This window comes from Ixodes scapularis, unplaced genomic scaffold (assembly GCF_016920785.2).
Source record: "Ixodes scapularis isolate PalLabHiFi unplaced genomic scaffold, ASM1692078v2 PGA_scaffold4__175_contigs__length_147842914, whole genome shotgun sequence".
In the NCBI taxonomy this organism is placed as follows: Eukaryota; Metazoa; Arthropoda; class Arachnida; order Ixodida; family Ixodidae; genus Ixodes; species Ixodes scapularis.
The window spans coordinates 142,661,648-142,683,831 of NW_024609879.1; the positions used below are offsets into that span (position 1 = coordinate 142,661,648).

The following is a 22,184-nucleotide window of genomic DNA, read 5'->3' on the forward strand; positions in this document are numbered from 1 at the left end:
TTTACGAATGTCCCCAACACCCTGGCGGTTGAGGTCGCCCGTGACTGGTTGTTGGCAGACCAGTCTTTGTCCACTCGTACAACCCTCCTTGTTGATGACGTTATACTTCTTTTGCGTTTTTGTCTCAACCAGTGCAATTTTAGTTTTAATGGGGACATATATCATCAGGTCAGCGGATGCCCTATGGGGAGTTCAGCTTCCGTAACCGTCTCGAATCTTGTCATGGAATATGTTGAGGAAAAGGTAATGTCTGGCATTGATTTCCCCGTGAAGTTCTACCGTTGTTATGTCGATGACACGTTTGTAATAGTTAAAAGAGAGAACGTAACCGATTTTCACCGCAATTAGAAGTGTCCACCCCTCAATTCAGTTCACCTGTGAACATGAAACCGACAGTACCTTGCCGTGTTTAGATGTACGTGTCCATAGAACTAGTGAACCTTTCTTTAAGATGGAGACATCCGTATATCGTAAACCATGTGACACACAAAACTTTCTTGACTACCACTCTCATCACCCTACTCAACACAAAAGCTCAGTTGTAAGATCGCTACTTCATCGTTCAGAAACAGTCCCATCAAACTCAACACTTAGCAATCAAGAACTCAGCCATGTGCGGGAGGCTTTGAAGAAACGTAACTACCCCGACCGATTTATCAATCGCGTTAAGAAACAAATGTCCCGTCGGCGCCCGGATCGAGCCGAACGAACATGTGGCGTCGTGTGCATCCCGTACGTTAAGGGGGTTTCGGAGGCATTGGGACGCGCCCTTAGGCCGTTAGGGGTATGAACTGTATGCAAACCCTACAGAACAATTGCCAATGTTATCTCCAAGCCAAAAGACCCGACCCCGCCAGAGGCAGAAAGGGGCGTGATCTACCAGGTGCAGTGCAAGGAATGTGACGCTTCCTACATCGGAGAGACGGAACGAAAAAGAAAAACAAGACTAAAAGAACACGCACGGGATGTCGCCAATTCCACGAATGCCACCCGCTTCAAGTCCGAACTCGTCGACCACACATGGACGTCAGGACATCAATTTGACTTAGACAAGGCATCGACTTTGGCGAGGGATCAAAGGTGGGGACCAAGGAAGCTGCTGGAATCTTGGTTCATCCAGAACGACAAACGCGGAAATGATTCATCGCTGGTAAACAAGAACCATGGCCCCCTGCCGGAGGTGTACGCAAACTTTATGCCTAAATAGCCGAACTTTTTTGTGCGACTCTCACTCGCTCTGTGCTCTACTGAAGATGCCTCCCGCATGGGAGGCGAAACGTTTAATTAAATTGTTATTTTTGTTATGTCAAGCCGTTTTTGTTATTACACTTATCATATAACTAAAATGTAAATATATCAGGAAGAGTTACCTCAAAATATGAGATGCATATCGGTCCTATGTCAATTTCTGAAAACATAGTTTTTTATCACCGAGAATTTCAACTCAAAACAAAATAAAGTAGATAGCCCAATTCCCCAGTAAATTTCAGTTCAGAAACATCTTGATTGTGGTATCAGAATACCTTTACCTTCGAACAAAAGATTCCTTAGTATGAAATTTGCAGCAAAAAGCGGAACTCAAAAAAATGCATTCAAACACTGAATTCCTTTATTTTGATACTGCCTCACAATGTGGTGAAAATATTGTATACCAATATAACTATTTGGCATTTGGTCATCAAATTAAGTGTAAGGGCGTAAATTAGTTTCAAAAACCGGAAACTTCAAAAAATTTTTAGAGCCCTTCCACTTTATGCGAAGATGGAGGACCAGTGAAGCTGTTACTTTTACAATGTCTAGGACGATGCCTAGAGATGATAACAATGGATCAGGACCTATCTAATGATGCCAAGGAAGGCTGACTCGCACTGGTTGCCCCCCCTTTTTGTTTTTGTTTATTCATACTTGTCACAACCAATGAGGAGTTTTCTATGACCATCCGTGGACACAATTCTTCCCAGATCCTAGTGCATAAGAGCTTAGCTGTAAGAATGATCTTTTTCAAACAAATTTGAAATGTATGCTTATGTCCCCCCTTAATTGGGGAGGCAGGGGGGGGGGGGGGGATGATTTGCATCTTCTGGCAGATTTTCCTGTCAGTCATACAAAATTCCGGAATCCCCGGGTGATACAAGAGACTTGGCAGGTATGCATCACAGTATCATGTCACATGACACAATGACATCAGTGTTGTGATACCATGTGACATCACAGCGTAACATGTCATACGACATCTCAGTATGAAATGTCACATGACATCAGGTCACAACATGGTAGACAATGTCATGTGACATCACAGTATCACACGACGAGGTCACAACACGTGACATCGTGATGCCATGTGACATTCAATATCACGTGACACTACGACGTCAGTGATGCAAGACACCATGTGATGTCGCACTGCAACGTGATGTCACATGACACCAGGACATCAGTGTCGCATGTTATCACCACTCAACTGGATGCCCCAGCGTTTCACCGAGGAACAAGGAAGGACCATTCTACCTCCTAGAGTTCGACATTCCGTTGAAGCAACGTGTACGACACTGCCGGCTCAAGAGACACAAACACGACGATGGTGAGCCACTCACCTCGACCGCAGGTACCGGGGTCATCAGCTGCGGCAGGGAGTGTGTGGACACCACCAGCTGGCGCTCCAGCTCTTCCACCTTCCTGCTCAGGGACTCTATGGTTGAGTCCTTTTCCTGGAGCGTCTTCGTCAGGGTGCCGTCTTCCATCGCCTGCGAAAGATGCCAGAGGGACATACTTCAGTCGTAGCCTTTCCCTGTGTACGTCCTGCCATAGTTATAAAATTGTTGCAGCTTTGTTCATTTGACGAAATGCAATGAAATGCGGTTGCTTTACAGGAACATTGCGAGTGAAAACGAAATCTAAGGGTCCCGCACAGGGACCCTCGAATGCCTGTGCAGAATTATAGGAACATACAATGGGTCCTAGTCCTACTAGCATACCGTGGAATCTCATTAATTCCAACTACTAACATGCAGGTCCCATCCTATGTTTCTAGGAAGGAAACCCCCGGTAATTCAAACTTCGCCTTATTCGAACAAAGTTTTACACCCCGGGTTTAAATTAACGAGATTCCACTGTAGTTATCTCATTTTATTTTTGGTTTGTCCTAATGCCTTTCAAGTAACCCAAGAAATGTGAAACAAGTTGCCCGCGTACAAGTGGCACGGTGGTTTCAAAAGCCAAGAGGTGAAGTAGAGTTCACCTTCATCTTCTGACGCAGGGTCTGGATCTCTCTGTGGTAACGACGCATCATGGTGCTGTCCGACACCACCTCGTTCACGACTGGACGGTTGCAGATCTTCTTGGCGGAGCTGGCAAACTGGGCACGCGAAGACAAAAAGATGCGGAGGAAAGGGGCTGCAACAGCGCACTTTCACAAACACGTGCATTCAGATGCAAGGCAGTCCCGAGCATCCCAGCAACAGACCGTCTAATGAATCTTACGCTGCAGTCGGTGTTCCGCCGTAAAACAAGCCAAAAACACTTCTACACCTGCACATTGAAAGCTCAAACTTTCCCTGAAAAGGCCTCCTGCACTGAAGCCCTGAATAAACTGTGGCACCCTCATTGTTGGGTAGTACAAGCTCACCTGACTGGGCTTTGCACTGCTTGTGGCACCTTTGCCCAGCTTATCTTTCTCTGTAGTGCTGAAGAACAGAAGAACACTTTCGACGTCTGCAATCGGCTAGATTCAATGCCGCAAGACAATCGAAAGTGCCAGGTTCACGCCTCCACTGCTAGGGTATGCGACTTATCTCTGCGCGGTGACATGAGAATATCTCATTTTTTTTCCTTTCTACTTTGGAACACAAGAAAAGGCGTCTCTTGGCTCACACTGTTAGTATTTTAGCTTTGACCTGTGCTTCAACAGCGTTTGCATTTTTAACGCAAAGGCATTAAGTGCTCATAGAGCGAGCTGATGTCTTCAGCATTTCAACCGCGTCAAACGGCACCTTAAATCCTTTCTCCAAGTCAAGCCAGCTCTTAACCATGAAACCATGTGCAAAGCTAGCCAATGGCACCAAAATTCTCCAGCAGAGTGAAGCTGATGGATTTTCAGCTTCAGTCCCATTGGCTGGTACGCGTCGACGAGTTTCCCATTGGCCGGACACGCAGTGCCATGAGCTGGCCGGTCATTGAAACTGACGGTGCGCGTCAGTTTCAACGACCTGGCACTCCATGGCACTGCGTGTCCGTCAGCGTGCCGCTGCAGACGAAATAAGCGAGCGGAAGAATGATGTATATGCTTTCGCATTCACAACTCATAAGAAGTGCTTGGGTGTACCTCGAGCCTTTTTAATGCGAAAGCATTAACTGTCTCGTGTTGCGAGCCGACATCATCAGCTTTGAAGCCATGCCAAATGACTCTTAAATCCTTCTACAAGTCAAGCAAGCTCCCATCGCTTCGATCCCATTGACTAGTGCGCAACGACCAGGCTCCCATTCGCCGGACATGAAGCGCCATAGGGTGGCCGGTCTTTGAAGCGGTGTTGGTACAAGAGCCAGAGTTGAGCATCTTTTTCACGCGCCGCTCCGCTATTTGCCGAGATCCGATCACATGAGGAGCCGGATCAAGTGCCGTGCAGGAGAGCAGATGTTGTGTGTGCCCCGGTGTATGTTCCTCTGCTTTTGAGCGCGCCGCGCATCGAACACGCAGCGCCGCTATTCGCCAAATTCAGTCACGTGAGGAGAGGGATCAACATGCTGTGCGGGAAAGATGGCACACGGGGATGAACGCGCAACTCTGGCTCCTGTAGGGAGCCTATACGGAAACTCTAGTCAGCGCCCGGTCAGCACGCCAACACGCGTACAGCAAGAATGATGTACATGCTTTCGCATTAACAACTCACAAGTGCTTAGGTGTACCTCAATCTTTTTTTTTTTTTTGTATTTTCTTTTTCGGTTTTGCGTTTTGTACCAGAGCAGGGAAGCTTCTATAGTCGTTTTCATCTCAAGAAAGAAGGAAGCTTTGTGCATTGCTCATACGCCGCACAAAGTAGTTCTTACAAGATGGGGTTGTCGAAAGAAGCGATGCAAGAGAACATATATCTAATCCAAAATGCAGCAAAATATATCTTAATTCTCTCCATAAAGGGGGAAATTAGTAATGCTCCACAAGGACCCATACTCTTTTACTACGGTTTTTGTGGTGAAAACCAGTATGCATGTTCGACAGCCCGAGACGCTGGAGGTTGTACTATCAAAAACAAGTCCTAATAAGTCCCTTTTTGCAGCACCTTTTGGGCAATTCAGGAGGCCTGTGAGCTTAGAAGTGGTACATTTCAGCTACTAAAATCAGGGCATAGCTTCCATTTTGTAAAAAATGAGACCAACAAATTTGTTCCGGTTCATACACGACACAGTCGACAACGCTTACGACGCATAGCACCACCTCCCGTTGGACAAAGCAAGCAGATGACGGAGTGAGTCGTCTGCTCACTGCGCCTATTGGTAGAAGTTACTTTCGACACCTACGAGGTCGCCTGCAAACTCTGCCGTTTCCAAATTCGTCCGCCGCTGACTCTGACAATGTTTTGTGGTCCGTTGATGGCCGAAATGCTTACGCGGAGCGTGCAGCTCGTCTGCAAAACCGAGCTGGGAGTGACCGTACACACGATGGCTGTGTGGGCATTGCCTCCGAGGGAGTTCTGCAGGATCCGAGTAAGCTTGGAGTCCCGGTAGTTGATGAAGCCCCTGAAGCATTTAGAAGAAGATTAGGAATGAAAGTAGCAAAGGTTCAAGAAGCACTAAACCACTTTCTGCAATAGTCTATTTATGGTCATAACTCCAATGCGCCCTAAAAAAAACTGTATGACGATTACAGGACGTGATGCATTTAGACAGTGGGAGCTGTGCTGCTCAGTGAACGATACGACGATGACAATCGATTGACATTGTACCGATGGTGATCTGACATTGATCGACGTTGCGTTGACTTAGCGTCGTCAATGAATAAACAATCTTAAGGTTGTGATGCGCTTTCCCACCAAATTTAGCGGGAAAACTGAATTGATGCATAGGTCACGCAATGTCAATCTTTCCGCTAAATTTAGCGGTGTACTTGAATTTGTAGGTCCTGTGACGTCAGGTCACGTGACATTACTTTTTCCGCCAAATTTGGTGGGGTAACTTTTAGTGTACGCCCACGCTGTCGCAAAACAGGGGGACGAGCCACCAACAGCTGCCGCTGTAAAACCAAACATTATATCCATGTGTGGAAGATTTCTCAATTGAAATTGGTATCAAGGATCCATTATCTCGGAACTATCGCACGCATCACAGAAGAGAAGCTCTTATTTGCGGTGCCTGCGATAGTTTAGAGGTTAGCAATCTTTGATACCTGTTTTAATAGAGAAATTGGGGATGCACGGATGCAATGTTTGGTTTCTTAGGGTGCTTAGAGCCCATGGGAGTTATGACCATAAACAGACAAATGCAGAAAGCAGTGTATTGTCCCTTTAAGTGTAGGAGAGACGCAGATCCTGAAACGGCAGGAGAAACATTAATCTCTCAAGCTGCCAAATGCGACAATATTCTTGCTGTTCTCTTAGGAGGCAGGGCAAATGCCAGAAACCTTTGTGGAGATGTTGCATGTTCCCCCTACAGTTTCTTAAATTGCACCCTCACACCTTTCTCTTATTTCTTCATTCCCTTTTTGTGTATTCAATGTGCCGTAATATGCCTCTGCTGTATTACTTCTGTCCTAATAGAGGCGAGGAAGAGAACTGCTCAAGTAGGGAAAAGAAATTGTGCTAATACACGAGAAGAAAAGTGCTCCAAAAGGCAAAAGAAGTTTTTCCGATAGACAGAAGGAAGAAAACTTTAAACGAGCAGAAGAAAACATTTCAATAATAAAAAAAAAAAATTGTTGCAATAGGTGGAAGCAGTCTTGAGCAGTAATTAGTTACTAGTAACACATTACTGCTAATAAATTACTTTTTTTCAGTAACTTGTAACTGTAACTCGTTACTGCTTAGCGAAAATAACTTGTACCTGTAACAAGGTTACTATTCTAAAAAGTAACTAATGAGTAACATTGCTACAGTTACCTCTCAGATTTATGCGCAAAAATATTACAAACACGACCACCAAATTGTCTCGCAACTTGTGAGAAGGTCCCCAATCTTGATATGGGAAGGGCAGAGCAAAAACTGCTGCAGAAACCGTCTGGAACACGAGGGAAAAATAAAATAAAAAGAAACTAAATTTTGGGTGACCCTGCTTGGCCAAGCTGGTCCCGCCAACTGGGAGGAAGGGGGCGTCTGTGTCCGCCTGGCGGAGGGAACGAGTGCTTTTATTGGTGGACTGGTTTTGGCGATTGTCGCCATAAACGTCCGTAGGTTTACGGCACAACCGATTGTCTGAACCTCGTCCTTTTGCCGCCAAGCATACGTTTCCTTCCGCTTTCATTTGAGCCGTTCAATTCCCAGATAAACTCTTGCGGGGTCTCGACTGAGGCCCCCATTTGCTCTCCCTCCCCTTCTTTTGCAGCCCAAGAAAAGTCCGTCGTTTTGCTTGTTTTCTTGAAATTGAAAGACCGGATATCTGCCAACCTAGCAACATGAAAATTCGGGAGACCGCTGCACAAGGGAGGGGTGAGATAAAAAAAGAAACATCAAGAAACTTTCTTTTTTAGGTTTGACAAGAATATGTATCTGCAAATCACACTGTCTTTGCAGTTGTTTTGGAGGAAACTGCAGATGGTGCCGGGCCCTTCTGCAGCACGAACATAGTTCCGATACTTTTGTGAAGCGATGTGTATCTTGATGTCAACTTAGCCGCCATGCGAAACGCTCACATCACAGGTGCACGTGGTACAGAATCCATACTTGTCACCCTTCCATGAACTGACAAAGCACAGAAACTCAGTCGTGCATAATCTCAGAAATACTTGCAAGTACTTCCTCTTGGTTTTTGAAAGCGCCATTGATCGTTCCAACTAAACTCGGGGAAACAGTGGTTCGGCGTTCCGCACTTCACTCGACGACCTGACAAAGCCAACTGAAGCTTTGCGCCTAGCCTAGAGCTGCGCACCCATGATTATAAAAGCCGTGTTCCGAAAGGCGCTCGAATTTACTCCAGAGTAGAGTTTTTGTACCTTGGCGTTTGGAAATCTACCCTCGTTTTACGCTGCTGCTCTAACTGAGTTGTCATGTAGTAACCCGTCGGAATACCCTGAAACTACTCGAGTAATCCGCTTTATGATAATAACAATAAAGCGTAAAAAAAAAAAAAGATATGACGGCAAATTTTAGGGAGATTTGAGGTCGCGCTCATACACCCGGGAGATGTGATCAAAATTCTGGAGGCTCCCGGCCACTTTGGCAAAGCTGGCAGGTATGAGACCGCCCTTAGCCGGGACCAGGGGCCCTTGGCATCAGTCAATTTATGGATATTCGGGTCGTGGACTTTCCGGGTGGTCTCTTCTACTTGGGGTGGTGAGGTAAAGGAGTGCAAACATGTCAGACCTAGTTAGGAAGTGGCAGAGAAAAGATTGCAACAGCCGTTTGGAATTCTACGCGCAGTGGTCGTTTGTACTTCGACCAGCGTTTCTTTTCCTCTTCTGCCATGTCCAGTAGGTTCGCTGAAGGAATGTTACCGCAACATTGCTCTCCAAGTTTTTTAGAGAAGCTTCGTGTTTTATGAAAGATTGTGCACATGCAGTAGAAAACGATTCGATCGACGAGTCCACTGGAGTGGCATAAAAACATTACAAAGGTGATTGCAAGGTATGACAAATATTATTGACTTCACATCTGCATAATTTTTATTGCATCCATATCATTTCACCTGATGAAAGCAATCCGAAATCAGAATTGACCAACTGTAAACACGCATTACGAATGGAAACAGCCGAGCCCTAGATGATTGCTGTTGTATTTGTGTATACAATAGATGAATTCATTAATTCGAATGCTAGGAAGCCATGAATCTTGTTTTAATTATCAAAAACTCATCTTAATGTGATACCAGACAAAATGATGATTTGCCTAATGAATGGCTCCACATACAAAGCATATATTTGATGATTTCCTCTTTACAGATATACCCAATTCACAAAAGGGAGAAAGTCGTTCCGATGGGCGGAAGAGTCCGCGCCAACCGACGGGACCTAGGCACTCACTGTTCCCCGCGGCTCAGCATGGAGATGACCCGGCTGAGAGCCATGAGCGACGTGTTGATGAAGTTGCCCTCGCGGAAACGCTCCCCCGTGGTCCGTGCCTCTGTCGTGCGCTCCGAACCGGCCAGGTCCACCAGGTTCTGGGGACGGGGAAGAGCATCAACCCGAGGCAGCGGAGCCAGGGTTGCCGAACCGTGCCTCCAACCGGTCTGTTTAGCTTCCCGTCCCACCCATGCATCAAAAGTGGTCTCAAAGTGGCGATAGATGACCCCACAAAAGCCAGACTGCCATGCTGTCAAATGTCGCAATCCGGGCAGGAAATAAAGCAAAAAGTTTCGGGGGAAAGAAAAAGCGTCCCAGCTTCTGGCTGCCAAAGCTTCCGTGAACGATCAACGACCAACACACTGAGAAACTTCGTCGTCTGGCACTCCAAGGATGATGCATCTGTCCTCTAACTAAGATTATTAAACGTTGTTTGCGCTTGTAAACGGAATGCCTTTGTATTCTATCTCCACACGTGGAGCAGTTTAGACACAAATGGCTCAATGTACTGCTTTGAACCACTTCTCGACACCGAAGGAAGTAAAATTGAAACTGTGCGATCTAGACGCACAAACATCTAAATGAGCAGCTCAGGACTGCAATGGCGTCTTTCGAGTCAAACTTCTAGGTGCTTGTTTCCAGAGTAGGGGCACAAAATTAAGGAACACAAGATACCGATGGATGGAATTCACTTGGGCCACCGACTGAGGCTAAAAAAACAAAAATACTGCCACGCCCACTTTTTGTTGTAACTCTTCGCTCCAAAATGTTCTATCATGACACTTTGCACACATCTACCTGGCCACCTCTGGCTTGTGCGATTACTAGTAACGGGTGACACTCACCAAATGAGACACGGTAACGGTGTTGTCCTCCTCTTCTCCCCTGACCCTGCTCTCTATAACCTGAAACAGAAAGACAAAAGTTAAGATCAAACATGATAGATTCATGCACTGCAGAGATTTCATATGCAACGACATAACAAAAAATGATGAAATCCTTTCAATGATGCCTCCTTACTGATTAATGTGACTCGTCCGTCTACCCTTACTGCACCCAATTAACCCCTCCAAAAAAGGACTCAAAATACATAGTTACTTCCCAAAAGAATAAAATATATAAATTTACTCCTCGAAAGGTGCAATACTGTAATGCCTAGATTTTGCCAATTCTGCAACTTAAACATTGCAAAAAACAGAACTCGTGTATAAGGTCACTATGGTAACAAATACATAGCGTACCACCCTCATCCGCAAAATATTTAAGGCACACTTCGCAATGAAGTCATTTACAGTACACATATTTACTCTTCAAAAGGACTGAATGTACGAATTTACTCCTTGAAAAAAAATATAGAAATAAACAAACTGAGAGTTTCTTTTCAAAGGGATCAAATATATATATATATATATATATTTGATCCCTTTGAAAAGAAACTCTCTGTTTATTTCTATATTTTCTATATATATATATATATATCCTACCCAAAAGAATTGAATGTAAAAAATTTACTTCTCCAAAGGAGTGAAAACAGAAAAGCAGTCTCCTTAATTCAGTAAGGGAAATCAATCACTCTTAAGTCACTCACCATTTTGAAGATGGTATGGGACCGTGAGCTCCTGGCGTTGAGGTTGGTGCAGCCGATGTGGCGATGCCCTTCGGGAAAAACAAACCATGGAACAAACACTTGCGCAGGAGCACTCAAAGCCAAGTTAAAGACACATGCACCAGGGGAAAAATACTTTTTTTATTACTTACGATAAAGAAATTAAATTTTCACAGTTTATGGTGCTTAATCCCCTCTTTATAAATCTGGCGTTATATTTGATACAGCTTGCTTTTTAGGTTCTCGATGCAATGTAGATACAGAAGAAAACATGTACTTGTGCACATGTGAGGCATGGCAACACACTTAACACACCTACCCTAAATTTCCAAGAGATAGGTGTACAATCAAAGAAAGTTAAAATATTGCTACATTAGGTCATGTCCCTCCCTTCCAAGCTTTAAAAAAAAATTAAAAATAACAAAAATGCCATATCAAGGGACTAACAAATGTTTCTAACATCTTTTATGAATGTAAAAAAAAATATATACTTTAACCAAACCTAGATAGTTGCATTCTGCATATTCTAAAGTATATGCATGCCAAATTTGGTAGTGAGAGGACAATATTAAGAACAGAAATTCTTGTGCACAAACTGAAGATGCCCCAAAATTGAATAAAAAGAAAAATGTGTACCTTACCATAGATGTTTAGCTATTCACTATTTACTCGCATAATGAACGCACCCCCCAAAACGGCTACCAATACTTGGACTTCTTTTTTTTCCCCTCGTGTAATGAACGCACTTCCAACTTTCGGCGCAGCGAGTCTCAAATTGCGTCCAATTTTGCTGCCAAGCGGTCAGGCCAAGTCAAGCCAAGCCAAGCAAAGCCGCTCTTGTAATGGCTGCAAGCAGCTGCAAGTGCATACTTGCGGGAAGTGATCAACTGTGAAACCAAGCGGTGCGCACGCTGGACGAAGCTTGGGTCGAGGAATCGCCCAGCCCCGGACATTCTTCGCCTATCGGACGCACTGATGTCAACAAACACGCCATCGCCTCTGGTCCGTTTTCTGACAAAGTGAAAGTGGTTAAGCCTAAAAATGGTTGCGTTGCTCTCCATTCTGAGTGAGCTTCGTAGGGTACTTTATCTTAAAAAAGGTGCACACCTAAAGCGCCCTTTAAAAGGTTTGCAATTTATAGAGCACGACTGCTGTGGCGTGCCTCCATCAGGAGACGTGCCACAGTACCCTGCCATATCATATTGGCACTTAAAATGACATTTGCACAAAGTGTGTAAGTGCGTTCATTATGCGAGTAAATACGGTACTTGTTTGAGGAGCAGAAAAATTAATTTTGCTAATAAATATCCAAGAGAAACTGAAGCTACAGAAGACTGCAATAGAGAGGAGACGGCTAGGCCTACTTGTCAACGTAAATGTGATGACGGGAGACGCGACTTGAACCAGGCAGAGAAGAGGGGCTCAAATTCATGCCATTTTGGGATGCCTCGTCTCTTCACACGAGTGTTCACTAATTTTGCGATAATGACCGGCACTAATTAGTTTTACAGACCAAATATAAACATTTGAAAAAAATAAAACTTCATAAAACCCCAAATCAGATGTTTTGCCAAATATTGCCGTTCGTTTGAAGCACATCTCCCCTTAAAGACAACATAAATGGATGCCAAGACGCAGGAAAAGACGGCAAAGAATCGCAATGAATTGACCGCCCCCTACCAACGGAAAGCTAAATAAACCAAACAGAAAATGTTCCAAGTGGCACATCGTGGAAACTTTATGGGGAGCAAAATTGCGCGACTATCATAAGACGTGATGCGTTCCGACAGCGGCAGCTCTGCAGCTTATTCAATAATATGAATATGATGATCGATTGACACTGCGCTGATTGTGCGTCGTACAGTGATTTGATATTGAACTGACGTGTTGATGTAGCATCAATACGTCGTTGATAAATAATTTTAAAATCGTTCGAAACAAATTTAGCGTGGAACCTGAATCTGTAGGTCCCTTGGCGCAGGTCATCCAACTTTAATGTTCCTGGCAAATTTAGCGGGGAAACTCTTAGCTTAAGGGGAGGCACTACCTTGGAGGGTCTACTTTTTAAGTATTGGTGCCAGGTCAATGAAATTTTTAGGGTATGTTAAACGTCAAAACTTAGGAGGCTACACCAACTTTCAACCCAAAAGGTTTATTTTTTGACAAGTTACAGCCTTATTCGTTGAAAAAAATGTACATGTAGCAGTGCCAAAGGAAAAAAACTATCGTTTCAAAATATGAATAAGAAAGCACAATTTCTTCGTTGGGATATAACGCTGAATGACTAAACTAATCGGTAGTAGGCTTGAAATAATTTTTAAGGCCATATTTCACGTAAAAAATAACTTTCAATAGTGGTATGAATTTTTAATTTTTTTCTTGTTTCACAAACGTCAACATTTTTGTGTGAAGAAATAACAATTTGCAAAAAGTAAGCGTATAGCCGAGTTCTCCAGTAAATTTCATGCCAAAAAAGCCATACATTAGACTTGGGGGCGCTTAACTCATCAAACAATAGTTTTAGAGCTGTGAAAAAATGGTGAAAACATGAAGCTGAGAAAAACGGGTTTGAAAGTTCGAACAGTGTTTTAGTTTAGATGGGGCTTGCCATTTCATCTAAAATGCTCCAGGGGCATATGTCACTCCTTCCTCTCCACGGTCCCTCTGTGCCTTGGCCACAGCTTCCATCTTCCTTTTTTTGTGGGACATCTTGGAGGACTCGAGCGCTTTCACTTGGGCCTTCGCAACCTTCGTCTTGGTGGCCCTCTCTCCGTATGACGCTTGGTAGCTCCCTGGCTGTATGCCCATTTCCAACAGAGCTTCCTGATTTGCTAGGACGAGTCACGTCACGTGGCTCGTCCTAGCAAATCAGAGCTCTTGTTTCTCCAGCTTGACGAATAAGAGCGTGAACAGCTATGTTTTCTACGGGGTTTTACGGTCTGTGAGCACGATATCGCGAACAGTGCTGCGAACAGAACGAAAGAGTCCCAGCACTTCGAAAATAATTTATTTCGGAGCAAATACGAACGGCCGCCAGCACTTCGAAAATAATTTATTTCGGAGTAAATACTTTACTTACAGGAATAAAATTTTTGGACAGCATTCTTTGAGTTGTAAAAGCTGGTCAACCTATTTTCCAAAAATGTGACTTTTTTGAAAAAAATCGCGATTCCTAGGCCGTGCCTCCCCTTAAGCTCGCGCGTTTGCAAAACCGGGGAATGGACCACTAACAGCTGCCACTGTAAAAACTAGACAAGACTTATCTTTGAAGACCAAGACACAAAATGTAAACAAGTAGACTACGGTACTCTCCACAGGCAGTTTCAGGCGACATACTTTCGGCTTGAAATCTCGCCGGACAACATATCAATGACCTCTTGCCGTGCGTCTTTCTATCCGTGTAGGCAGAGTTTTCCAGCTCTGTCCAGTTTCTTTGCCGCGCAATTGACTGCGTCTGCCACAGCAGTCGGCAACACAAAGGAGTGTCCTTTGGTGCTCTATTCTCAGACATACCAGTTTTCTTTTTACACCATAGGTTGCACAATCCACATATCACCAAAAAATTTTCACAAAATGCCCCTTCAGTTGGGCTTGGCGGCAACTGCGCATGCACGGCACGAGCGTTGGCACAAATTGACGTCCAAAAAAAGGTAGGTTCGTGCTGGGCAGAGTTCTACGAACAAGGGAGCACTTGCCCAAAAGAGAAAAAACCGCTTACTCTCGCCGAGCTGCATCGCCTTCATGACTGCCTCCATCGAACAGACCGTCTGCTCGGTGAGATCCTGGACGTAAGGCTCGCCATCCTACGCAGAAGAAATTTGTGAGAAGCTGTTTTTTACTCTCTAAACGCTTTGGTCACGTGGCAGTAATTCACCAATCAACCATTGGAGTGCCACGCTTGATTATACCCTGGCCCATGACCGTCTTGTTTCAGTACCCGTTTGCTCGTTGCCCCTCCCAACTGGACCATCATTCTATTTGCCACATATAGGCAAGCCATAAAAACATACCTTCTCTTGTCACTTTTCGATTGCACATATTTCTTCTTTTTTGGAAAGTTCTGTTTCAGTATGCATCCTCGTTGTTACAAAACGGCACATCTACGCTTCGTGGAAAACACAGCGGCCTAGAAGATAATAATCAACTCGGTATTCGACGACCGTGTAGACTAGTTATCTGTCCGAATAAATGAAGGCCGAGCGGGGCCGCTCGAAACAGTGACCTCGGGGGCAAGGCCGTGGCATTACCGCATAGCACACTCTCAAAAAGCACAATACGAGAAACATGTTGTAGGTCGGAGGGACACAGGCACCAATTAATGCTTTCCCCATGAAACAGTGTAACTTTTATAAATGCATATTGTTTAGCCCAAGACAAAATTCTGCGTTCGGCGCACGGGAGAAAAAAATATGCAGAGACCTTCCACTTCATGTGAAGATGAAAGAACAGCAAAGCTGTTATCTTTACGACCTCTACGACAATGCCTAGAGGATGATGCCTACAGGACGATGCCTAGACAAATTCAGCCTTTCCACTTTGGTGAAAACCAGAGTGGAAAGGCTGGAAAGGTTGCCACCGTCGCTCATAGACGGCGGTACCTGTCTGCAGTTTTGAGTCAACATCTGTTTGTCAACGCACACGATACTGGGGAAACTAGCCCTTAACAGCTCCGTTGTAGAAGCTACAAAACCGACACTCAAAGGGTCAATTTTCCCCGCTACATTCAGCCACTCCGCCATGGGCGGCGGGTATTGTGGGCGGCACGTGGCCACAGCCGTAGAAATTTAGAAGCAAAGAGGAAGGGCCCACCGAATTCTCCCTCAGCTGCAGGCTCTGAAAGTAAGAGCCGCTCGGCGTCTTCATCAGGTCGTGCAGGTTCTCATTGTAGATCTCCAGGTAGGAGATGCGCAACAAGTACTCCCTGTCGGGCACCTGCAACAGTCCAGCCAACACTGCACATAAACCTCGAGGCAACAGCCTCAGTCACACCAGCATAACATCTTACAACAGTTTAAAGAAACACAGCTCACGAAGGAAGCATCATAAATTATGGAATGGGATGTGAAAAAGTGCCTCCTCGGCACAATATTTTAATGGCGAGACTCTTTGTTTTTTATTTACATATAAATATGCAAATCCCCGTCCCCTTTGTAACAGATCTATAATAACATTAAAGTAATGAGGGCATAATAAATAAATAAGGTTACCAGAGCTGGAAAGAGAACAACAAACAGAGTGAGGCAAAGAGGACCCATAAATGCCGTGCTTTTAGAACTCCATTGGGATATGTGTGCCAAGAAACAGGCAGGTTTTGCATTCTCAAATAGAGCGAGTCAAACGACCCTAACGCAATGCACACTAAAAAGTGTCCAAGCAAGAAACAAAAAAACACTCACATTTTCAATGATATTAAACACCTCCTTGACCGCCAGCGGGATCAAACCCATCTCTTGATCCGTACCCATCATGGTGTGAGTCTTGCCCGACGCTGTCTGCCCGTAGGCGAACAGGGTGCCTGCGTCGGGAGGGTGCAACAGGAAGTGTCGCGACAACCTTAAGCCGCGGTCACACTGCCAAAGGCCCGTCCACGCACTTAAAACCGAGTACGACCGACTGAGACAAGACTGGCCTTTAAGCCTCTTGCAACGGCTTACGACCGATGCGCTGCTGCAGCGCTGGTCGTAAGCCATTGCAACAGGCTTAAAAACGGGTCTTGCCTCAATCGGTCGTAGCCAAACTCAAGTGTGTGAACAAGCTTAATTACGTCCGAGCAGTCACACTAAAAATAAATCTTTTCGGGAACAAGCAGTGCCCATCTTAGAATGAGCGCACCTGCAAGGACATACTCACCGTTGAAGCCCTTCATCACAGACTCCACGAGGGGCTGGCCAATCTCCCGGTAGACGTCGGAGTTGCACTGGGAGGGTCCGAAGACCCGATCTGAGAGACATTAAAATGAAGTCGAGCCCGAGAATTGGCAACGAGTTATACAGATCTACTATTAAGACTTCACTGACACGAGGCATTACCTTGGCCTGCCTACGAAAGGAATTCATGAGTGTGAGAACCGTGAATCTTACAGTAGAACCACATTGATATGTTTTCCTGGCTGTAATGTCTAACTTTCATAGGGATGCGCGCATCTGGGTCAGTTCGATGGGCACTGAAAGTTTGTCTACAATTGCACAATGTTTCCTGGTTACGATTGCAGATCGACCCGTGCTGAGTAAATACGGTAGTTTTCCACGATCAAGTTCACGGAAATTGACCTATGGATCTGCTTAGCAGGAAGGAGGGAGGGGCCAGAGGAATCAGTTTTATTTCTAGTTCTTAAACTAGGGCAGGGGTTCTCAAACTTTTTGGTCTCACGGATCCCCAGGAAGCCTAAAAAACTGCCGTGGAACCCCCCCTCCCCCTCCATATTTGCCGACTGACATGCAACAGATGCGCGATAGACCATTTGCTATATCCCCCAAGTGTCCTAGCCCGCGCTAAAAAAATCACGGAAACGGTGTTCCTTCAGCTTTTTAGTGATCGGTAATTTCGACCCTATCCTTGGTTGCACAGCTTTTGAGCGTAATTCGGAGTCACCTTGAACAAGCGCCCGATATACTCCAATGATCTGTCATATCGCTTTTAAAATTTCTCCTCAATGTCAGCGTCTTTGACACTGTGCATGCTGTCCACCCTTCAACCTGGACAGGCTCAAAGAAATCTCTTACATTATTATCATGCTGATATTAAATTAGAAACAATAAAAATGCTACAAACAGCCCCGCAGACTCCGAGCGAAATCCTGGTTTTTGTTGTTGCGAATTATCAGCTTTTTAAGCAATTCCTGCTCAAACAACAATCACGAGAATGATAAGATTGTAAGAGATTTCTGCAGCTCAGCCAGGTTGAAAGGTGGATCGCATGCGCAGTATCAAAAATGCTGACATTGACGAGCAATTTTAAAGGTGATATGACAGGTTCTTGGGGTATATCAGGCGCTTGTTCAGGGTGACTTTGAATTACGCTGAAGAACTGTGTAACGATGGAGTTGGTCGAAATTTAGCGGTCGCTAGGGAGCTGAAGGATTCCTCGAGTGCGGGACGGGGCGCTTGGGAATATAGCAAATGGTCTATTGTAGGCAATTTTGCTTGTGTTGCTTCTCATATATCCCCACCATATCAATCGCAATGTCAGTACAAAGTGAGATGAAGGCGCTTTGCATGGTCCTTCTGCGCAGCCTGCGGCGTGGGGGGGAGGGGGGGGTTGCAATTTGGGTGTTTGCGGAACCCATGAGACCAGCTCGTGGAACCCGTGTTCCCCGGAACCTAGTTTGAGAACCCCTGGGCTGGGGGGTGCAAGTCATTGCACGTTATAAAGGAGTTAATATATCTATCCAACCATCCATCCACCCACCGAGCCCTAGAATGGTCGTCCATGCTTTATTACGAGACTAGGTTTCTACATACAGAAGTTCATTGCATAACGAACAAGTACATGAATTATCCCGGCCTGCAAAAGGCTCGGTCCCTCAGCGAAACATTGTCTACTATTAAGTCTCGAAAGAAGACCTCTCTGAAACTCAACGACAACCAAAACAAGGTGGCAATTTCTGCAATTGAGTTGCATCCTAATGTACAGCAAGATATTACCCGTACAAGCAAGGTAAAAACTTTTGTGGCTTGACTAGACATAACTCTTATCCTGTGTTCCTATAAATCTGCCGTGTGTAAACGTGTAGAGTAATATAAACTCACCAAACGTGTGCACCACATCCACTTTGTCATCAGGGAACATAGAGTTGTCTTTAATAGTCCAGTGGGGCTGGTCACCACCGTCAATCTCCCTGCAAAGCGTAAAGTCAAGAAGCGGTTTCCTTGTTTGCATCCCTATTTAGTTACCCATAAGGGTGACTGTCCCACATAGAGTGAGAGTCACATTTATAAAGGGACTATCCATTGGAAAGAGGTAATAAGAAGAAACAAGGAGAGGTACACAAACCACGCCCTACACAAGGGTGTGTTTTGTGTGTCTTGCCCTATTTTTGAGTACTGTAACCAACAAACTCTATTTCAGGTTAGAGGCAATACTTTTGTCAACCTCGATGGGGGGAATAGCCTCTTATTCGGAGACTCAAATGGGCAAAGGGGAAGGGGGATGGTATGCAGGCCTCAAATTTCCTTTTGAAAAGTCCACCTTTTCAGATAAACCAAGCTGGGTCAGTACAGCTCAATAGAGCCAACGGAATCTTGCTTCCTTACTAAAGGAAATGCCCCATTTTCATACCAGAACCATCTGAACCTGCACATTTCTAAAATGGTCCATTAAAACATGCTTGTAAGCTACAGATAAAAAAAGAAAAGGAAAGCAACAAGAAAATGGATTAAGACAGTCTTGTTTTGGTCTGTCTTATAAATTTCTTCTAAGAAACAGTGTGATGAAACAAATGTATGCTTCATGAACCGATATTTACATGCTCATTCTGAGCATGTGAATCTTTCAAGATTCTATGAGCAGAGTAATTTTGAAAAAGGGGACTCATGAGTGCCAAAATAGAGAACAAGAGAATAAAGAGAAACAAAGAGCAGAGGATGGTACCTTAAAGAGGCCCTGCAATCATATTCAAGCGTCTACCTTTTTTGCGTTTTCCACGTCTCTTGGGGTTCGGGCAAGCCAGCGGGCACGGAGAGAGTAACTAAATATCACCGAGTCATATTTTAACCGGACAACGCGGAAACCTCCTCCACCGACGGCGGGGACCCGCGGTACCGAAAGAGTGCGATATGCGACGTCTTTGGTCCTGGACTTACTACTGGTCAGAGCCGCTAAAAGCTTCTTTTTAGTTGAAATACAAAATATAAGTTGCGTGAACCGTTTAAATTATTTATAAAAGTAGTTTTTGTTCAGTATTTTAGATCAGAAAAGAAAAAATGCAGTTCATAAAGTACGGAAACAAGAAATGACCCGTCGACCACGGCGGCGCTGTGGTCGTAGGGACTGGAGGCTCCGACCGGCTCCGAGCGTTCCGAAGGCCTTCGGCGAGCAGCTTTGTCTGGCGGTTTCGCTGTTTCGCGGTATGGCAGTGCGAAGTGGCTCCCATTCTGAACTGATCTTTGCCCCGTGTTTACTGTCGTTTGTGGCCAATGAAGTGTCATGCCGAATTAGTGTTTAATTGCGCAGCAAATGCAATGAGAGCCGCTCTGGCTGCCTGCTGCATACAGCCTACCCGGAACACGCTTTAGTGGTGCCCTCTCGCGCCGTCGACCCTGAGTGCGGCAGCCTGCGACTGCTCGCTAAGCTCACTACCCCTCCTCTAGTTCATAGCCACTCAAGCAGCCAAGGACGTCATGAAGGCGGTTATTTTTTGCTTGTTTTTGTCATTTTAATTTGACTATAACTTTTAAAATAAAGCGAAATTTGAGAAAAGAAAAGTTTTGTTAATTTACTACGTTCAGTGCGCTCAGGTTCGGTGCAAATTAAAAATTAGTAAAGAAGTAATTGCAGGGACCCTTTAAATCAGCTCAAGAAGGAAATAAAAATGCAAGTTGGCCTCTGCAAACTTGAAGGAATGTTAGGTATAACTAGGGTTCGGAGTTTTCGGTTTAAACCGATAAAAGTATGCCGAATTCATTTTCGGAAATTCGTTTTCAACCGAAAAAAGTCAGTTTTTAGGTTCGGCATTTTCGATTTCAACCAATAAAAACCAAATAAAGTACGTCGAATCCATTTTTTTAAAATTCAGTTTTAACCGGAAAAGGTCACTTTAACCTTCCTGTCGTACCACAGAGCCGTGGCGAAAAAGTGGAAAGACAGTGTCTATCGAAATGTGTCCGAATCTATGGGGCACACGGATGCCATCTCGACGTTTTGGTTTAATGTTTGCATCATCGATCGGAACGCGAAGTCCGAAATGCCCCATGACTTCGCCATGTACGAGCGTGTTTTCAAACTCGTTGTAAGGAAGAATGACTTGATGCAAGCTCTGCATGTTGTGTTGTGCTTCAAAACGTCGCACCGCATCTCTTTTGGCGGTCACAATTGGTTGATTGGGCGATTTTGGCTCACGCAGCACTTCATCTCCTCAGCCCGCCAGTGTTAGCATTGAGAGGGCATTCACTAAGCTCAGGGTCATATTAACAGGAAAGAAAAAGTGGGGATCAATGAGGGAAACCTGGGAAAGTACTTGTGTGTCTACTACAAGATCACGCAATCCTGATATATAGAAGGCGAAGTTCCATGCTTTTTGGCATAGGCTTCATATATGACTTGTTTGTACTGCTTTTTTTTATTGATTCTTTTACAGTTGCACACATTTTCCAAATAAATTGTCCATTTCTTTGTCAACTTATCTGTGCCGTTATTCTTTGTGTGAGCACAAATATCAGACCTACAGGGCTCATCTGATACGGTGTCCGTTGGTGTTCATTTTATATTCACCAAAAAAAAAAAACAAACGAAAATTGAATTTTAAAACACCGAAAAGGTACGCCGAATTTTGAAAATAATAGAAACCGAAAACGCAGAACAACCAAATGTATTTCAAGAAAAAAAAAAAAAGAAAAAAAAGAAACAATAATTAGTACGCTTGGGAGAAAAGCGTGTTGGTTTAAGTCATGGATGAAGAAAGAATAAAACAATTAAAAGAGGGACAACACAACCACATCTTAGATGTGGTTGTGTTGTCCCTCTTTTAATTGTTTTATTCCTTTTTCATCCATGATAATTAGTAGTTTGGCGTGATCTCTGCCCAGCTTGTGCCGAAAACGGTTAGTTACGACGGTTATAACGGTTAGTTACGACACTTTGACACCTAGCTGTATTTGCAGATTTGGGGTTGTGCTTTGTACCCCTTGTTCCTTTTGTCACAAGATTATCATCATGACTTACGCTTGACTGAGCGGCCTGACGCGGACCGCTACCTTGATATTTGACATGGCTGGATCGTGAAGGTGGACAGTCACTCTGCCTGGACGAAGGACAGGGGAAGGGTTAACGACCACCTGAAAGACGGACACGACGGCAAGATGGTAAACAAAGTCGGGGACAACGGAACCAAACAAGCAATAATAATAATTCAAATGGACCGAAACCGCAGGTGCATCTTCGACCGCACCGTTGTTCCTCTAAACCGCCGGGGACACTACGAAGACTCACCGAAAGGTCTAATGACGAAGAAGTGAACGTCGAAACAGTCGAGTCATAATAGGAAGTGCGATTAACACAATTTGTAGAAATGACCGAGGTAGAAGTTCTAACTGACAAGCACCGGCAAAATGAGCAAACATGGCAAACATTCGAACCAAGGCGCATAAAAGACGTCACGAGTGTTCTGCGGTTCTTCAATAAAAAACAACAACTTAAAATGCCGTATCAAGAAACCTAACTTTT

The 22,184-nt window shown here is 44.6% G+C and overlaps 1 protein-coding gene across 2 annotated transcripts in view; it reads right to left on the minus strand.

Annotated features, from left to right (window-relative positions):
- The window catches only part of LOC8041507, a 44,851-nt gene extending 22,710 nt beyond the window's left edge, over window positions 1–22,141 (minus strand). Inside the window, exons 1-13 of one of the 2 annotated variants that reach the window (XM_002414730.5) lie at window positions 21,951–22,141; window positions 21,684–21,796; window positions 18,554–18,642; window positions 16,656–16,745; window positions 16,202–16,320; window positions 15,615–15,737; window positions 14,524–14,608; window positions 10,788–10,855; window positions 10,045–10,104; window positions 9,161–9,297; window positions 5,601–5,730; window positions 3,239–3,355; window positions 2,595–2,744 (exon numbers count right to left, since the gene is read on the minus strand). In XM_002414730.5, the coding sequence (XP_002414775.3) occupies window positions 2,595–2,744; window positions 3,239–3,355; window positions 5,601–5,730; window positions 9,161–9,297; window positions 10,045–10,104; window positions 10,788–10,855; window positions 14,524–14,608; window positions 15,615–15,737; window positions 16,202–16,320; window positions 16,656–16,745; window positions 18,554–18,642; window positions 21,684–21,796; window positions 21,951–22,106 (1,437 nt within the window). In that variant the 5' untranslated portion in view covers window positions 22,107–22,141. The remainder of the gene's footprint in view (window positions 1–2,594; window positions 2,745–3,238; window positions 3,356–5,600; window positions 5,731–9,160; window positions 9,298–10,044; window positions 10,105–10,787; window positions 10,856–14,523; window positions 14,609–15,614; window positions 15,738–16,201; window positions 16,321–16,655; window positions 16,746–18,553; window positions 18,643–21,683; window positions 21,797–21,950) is intronic. The other variant, XM_040215970.3, reaches the window with a different exon arrangement.
- Window positions 22,142–22,184: the final 43 nt, after the last annotated feature.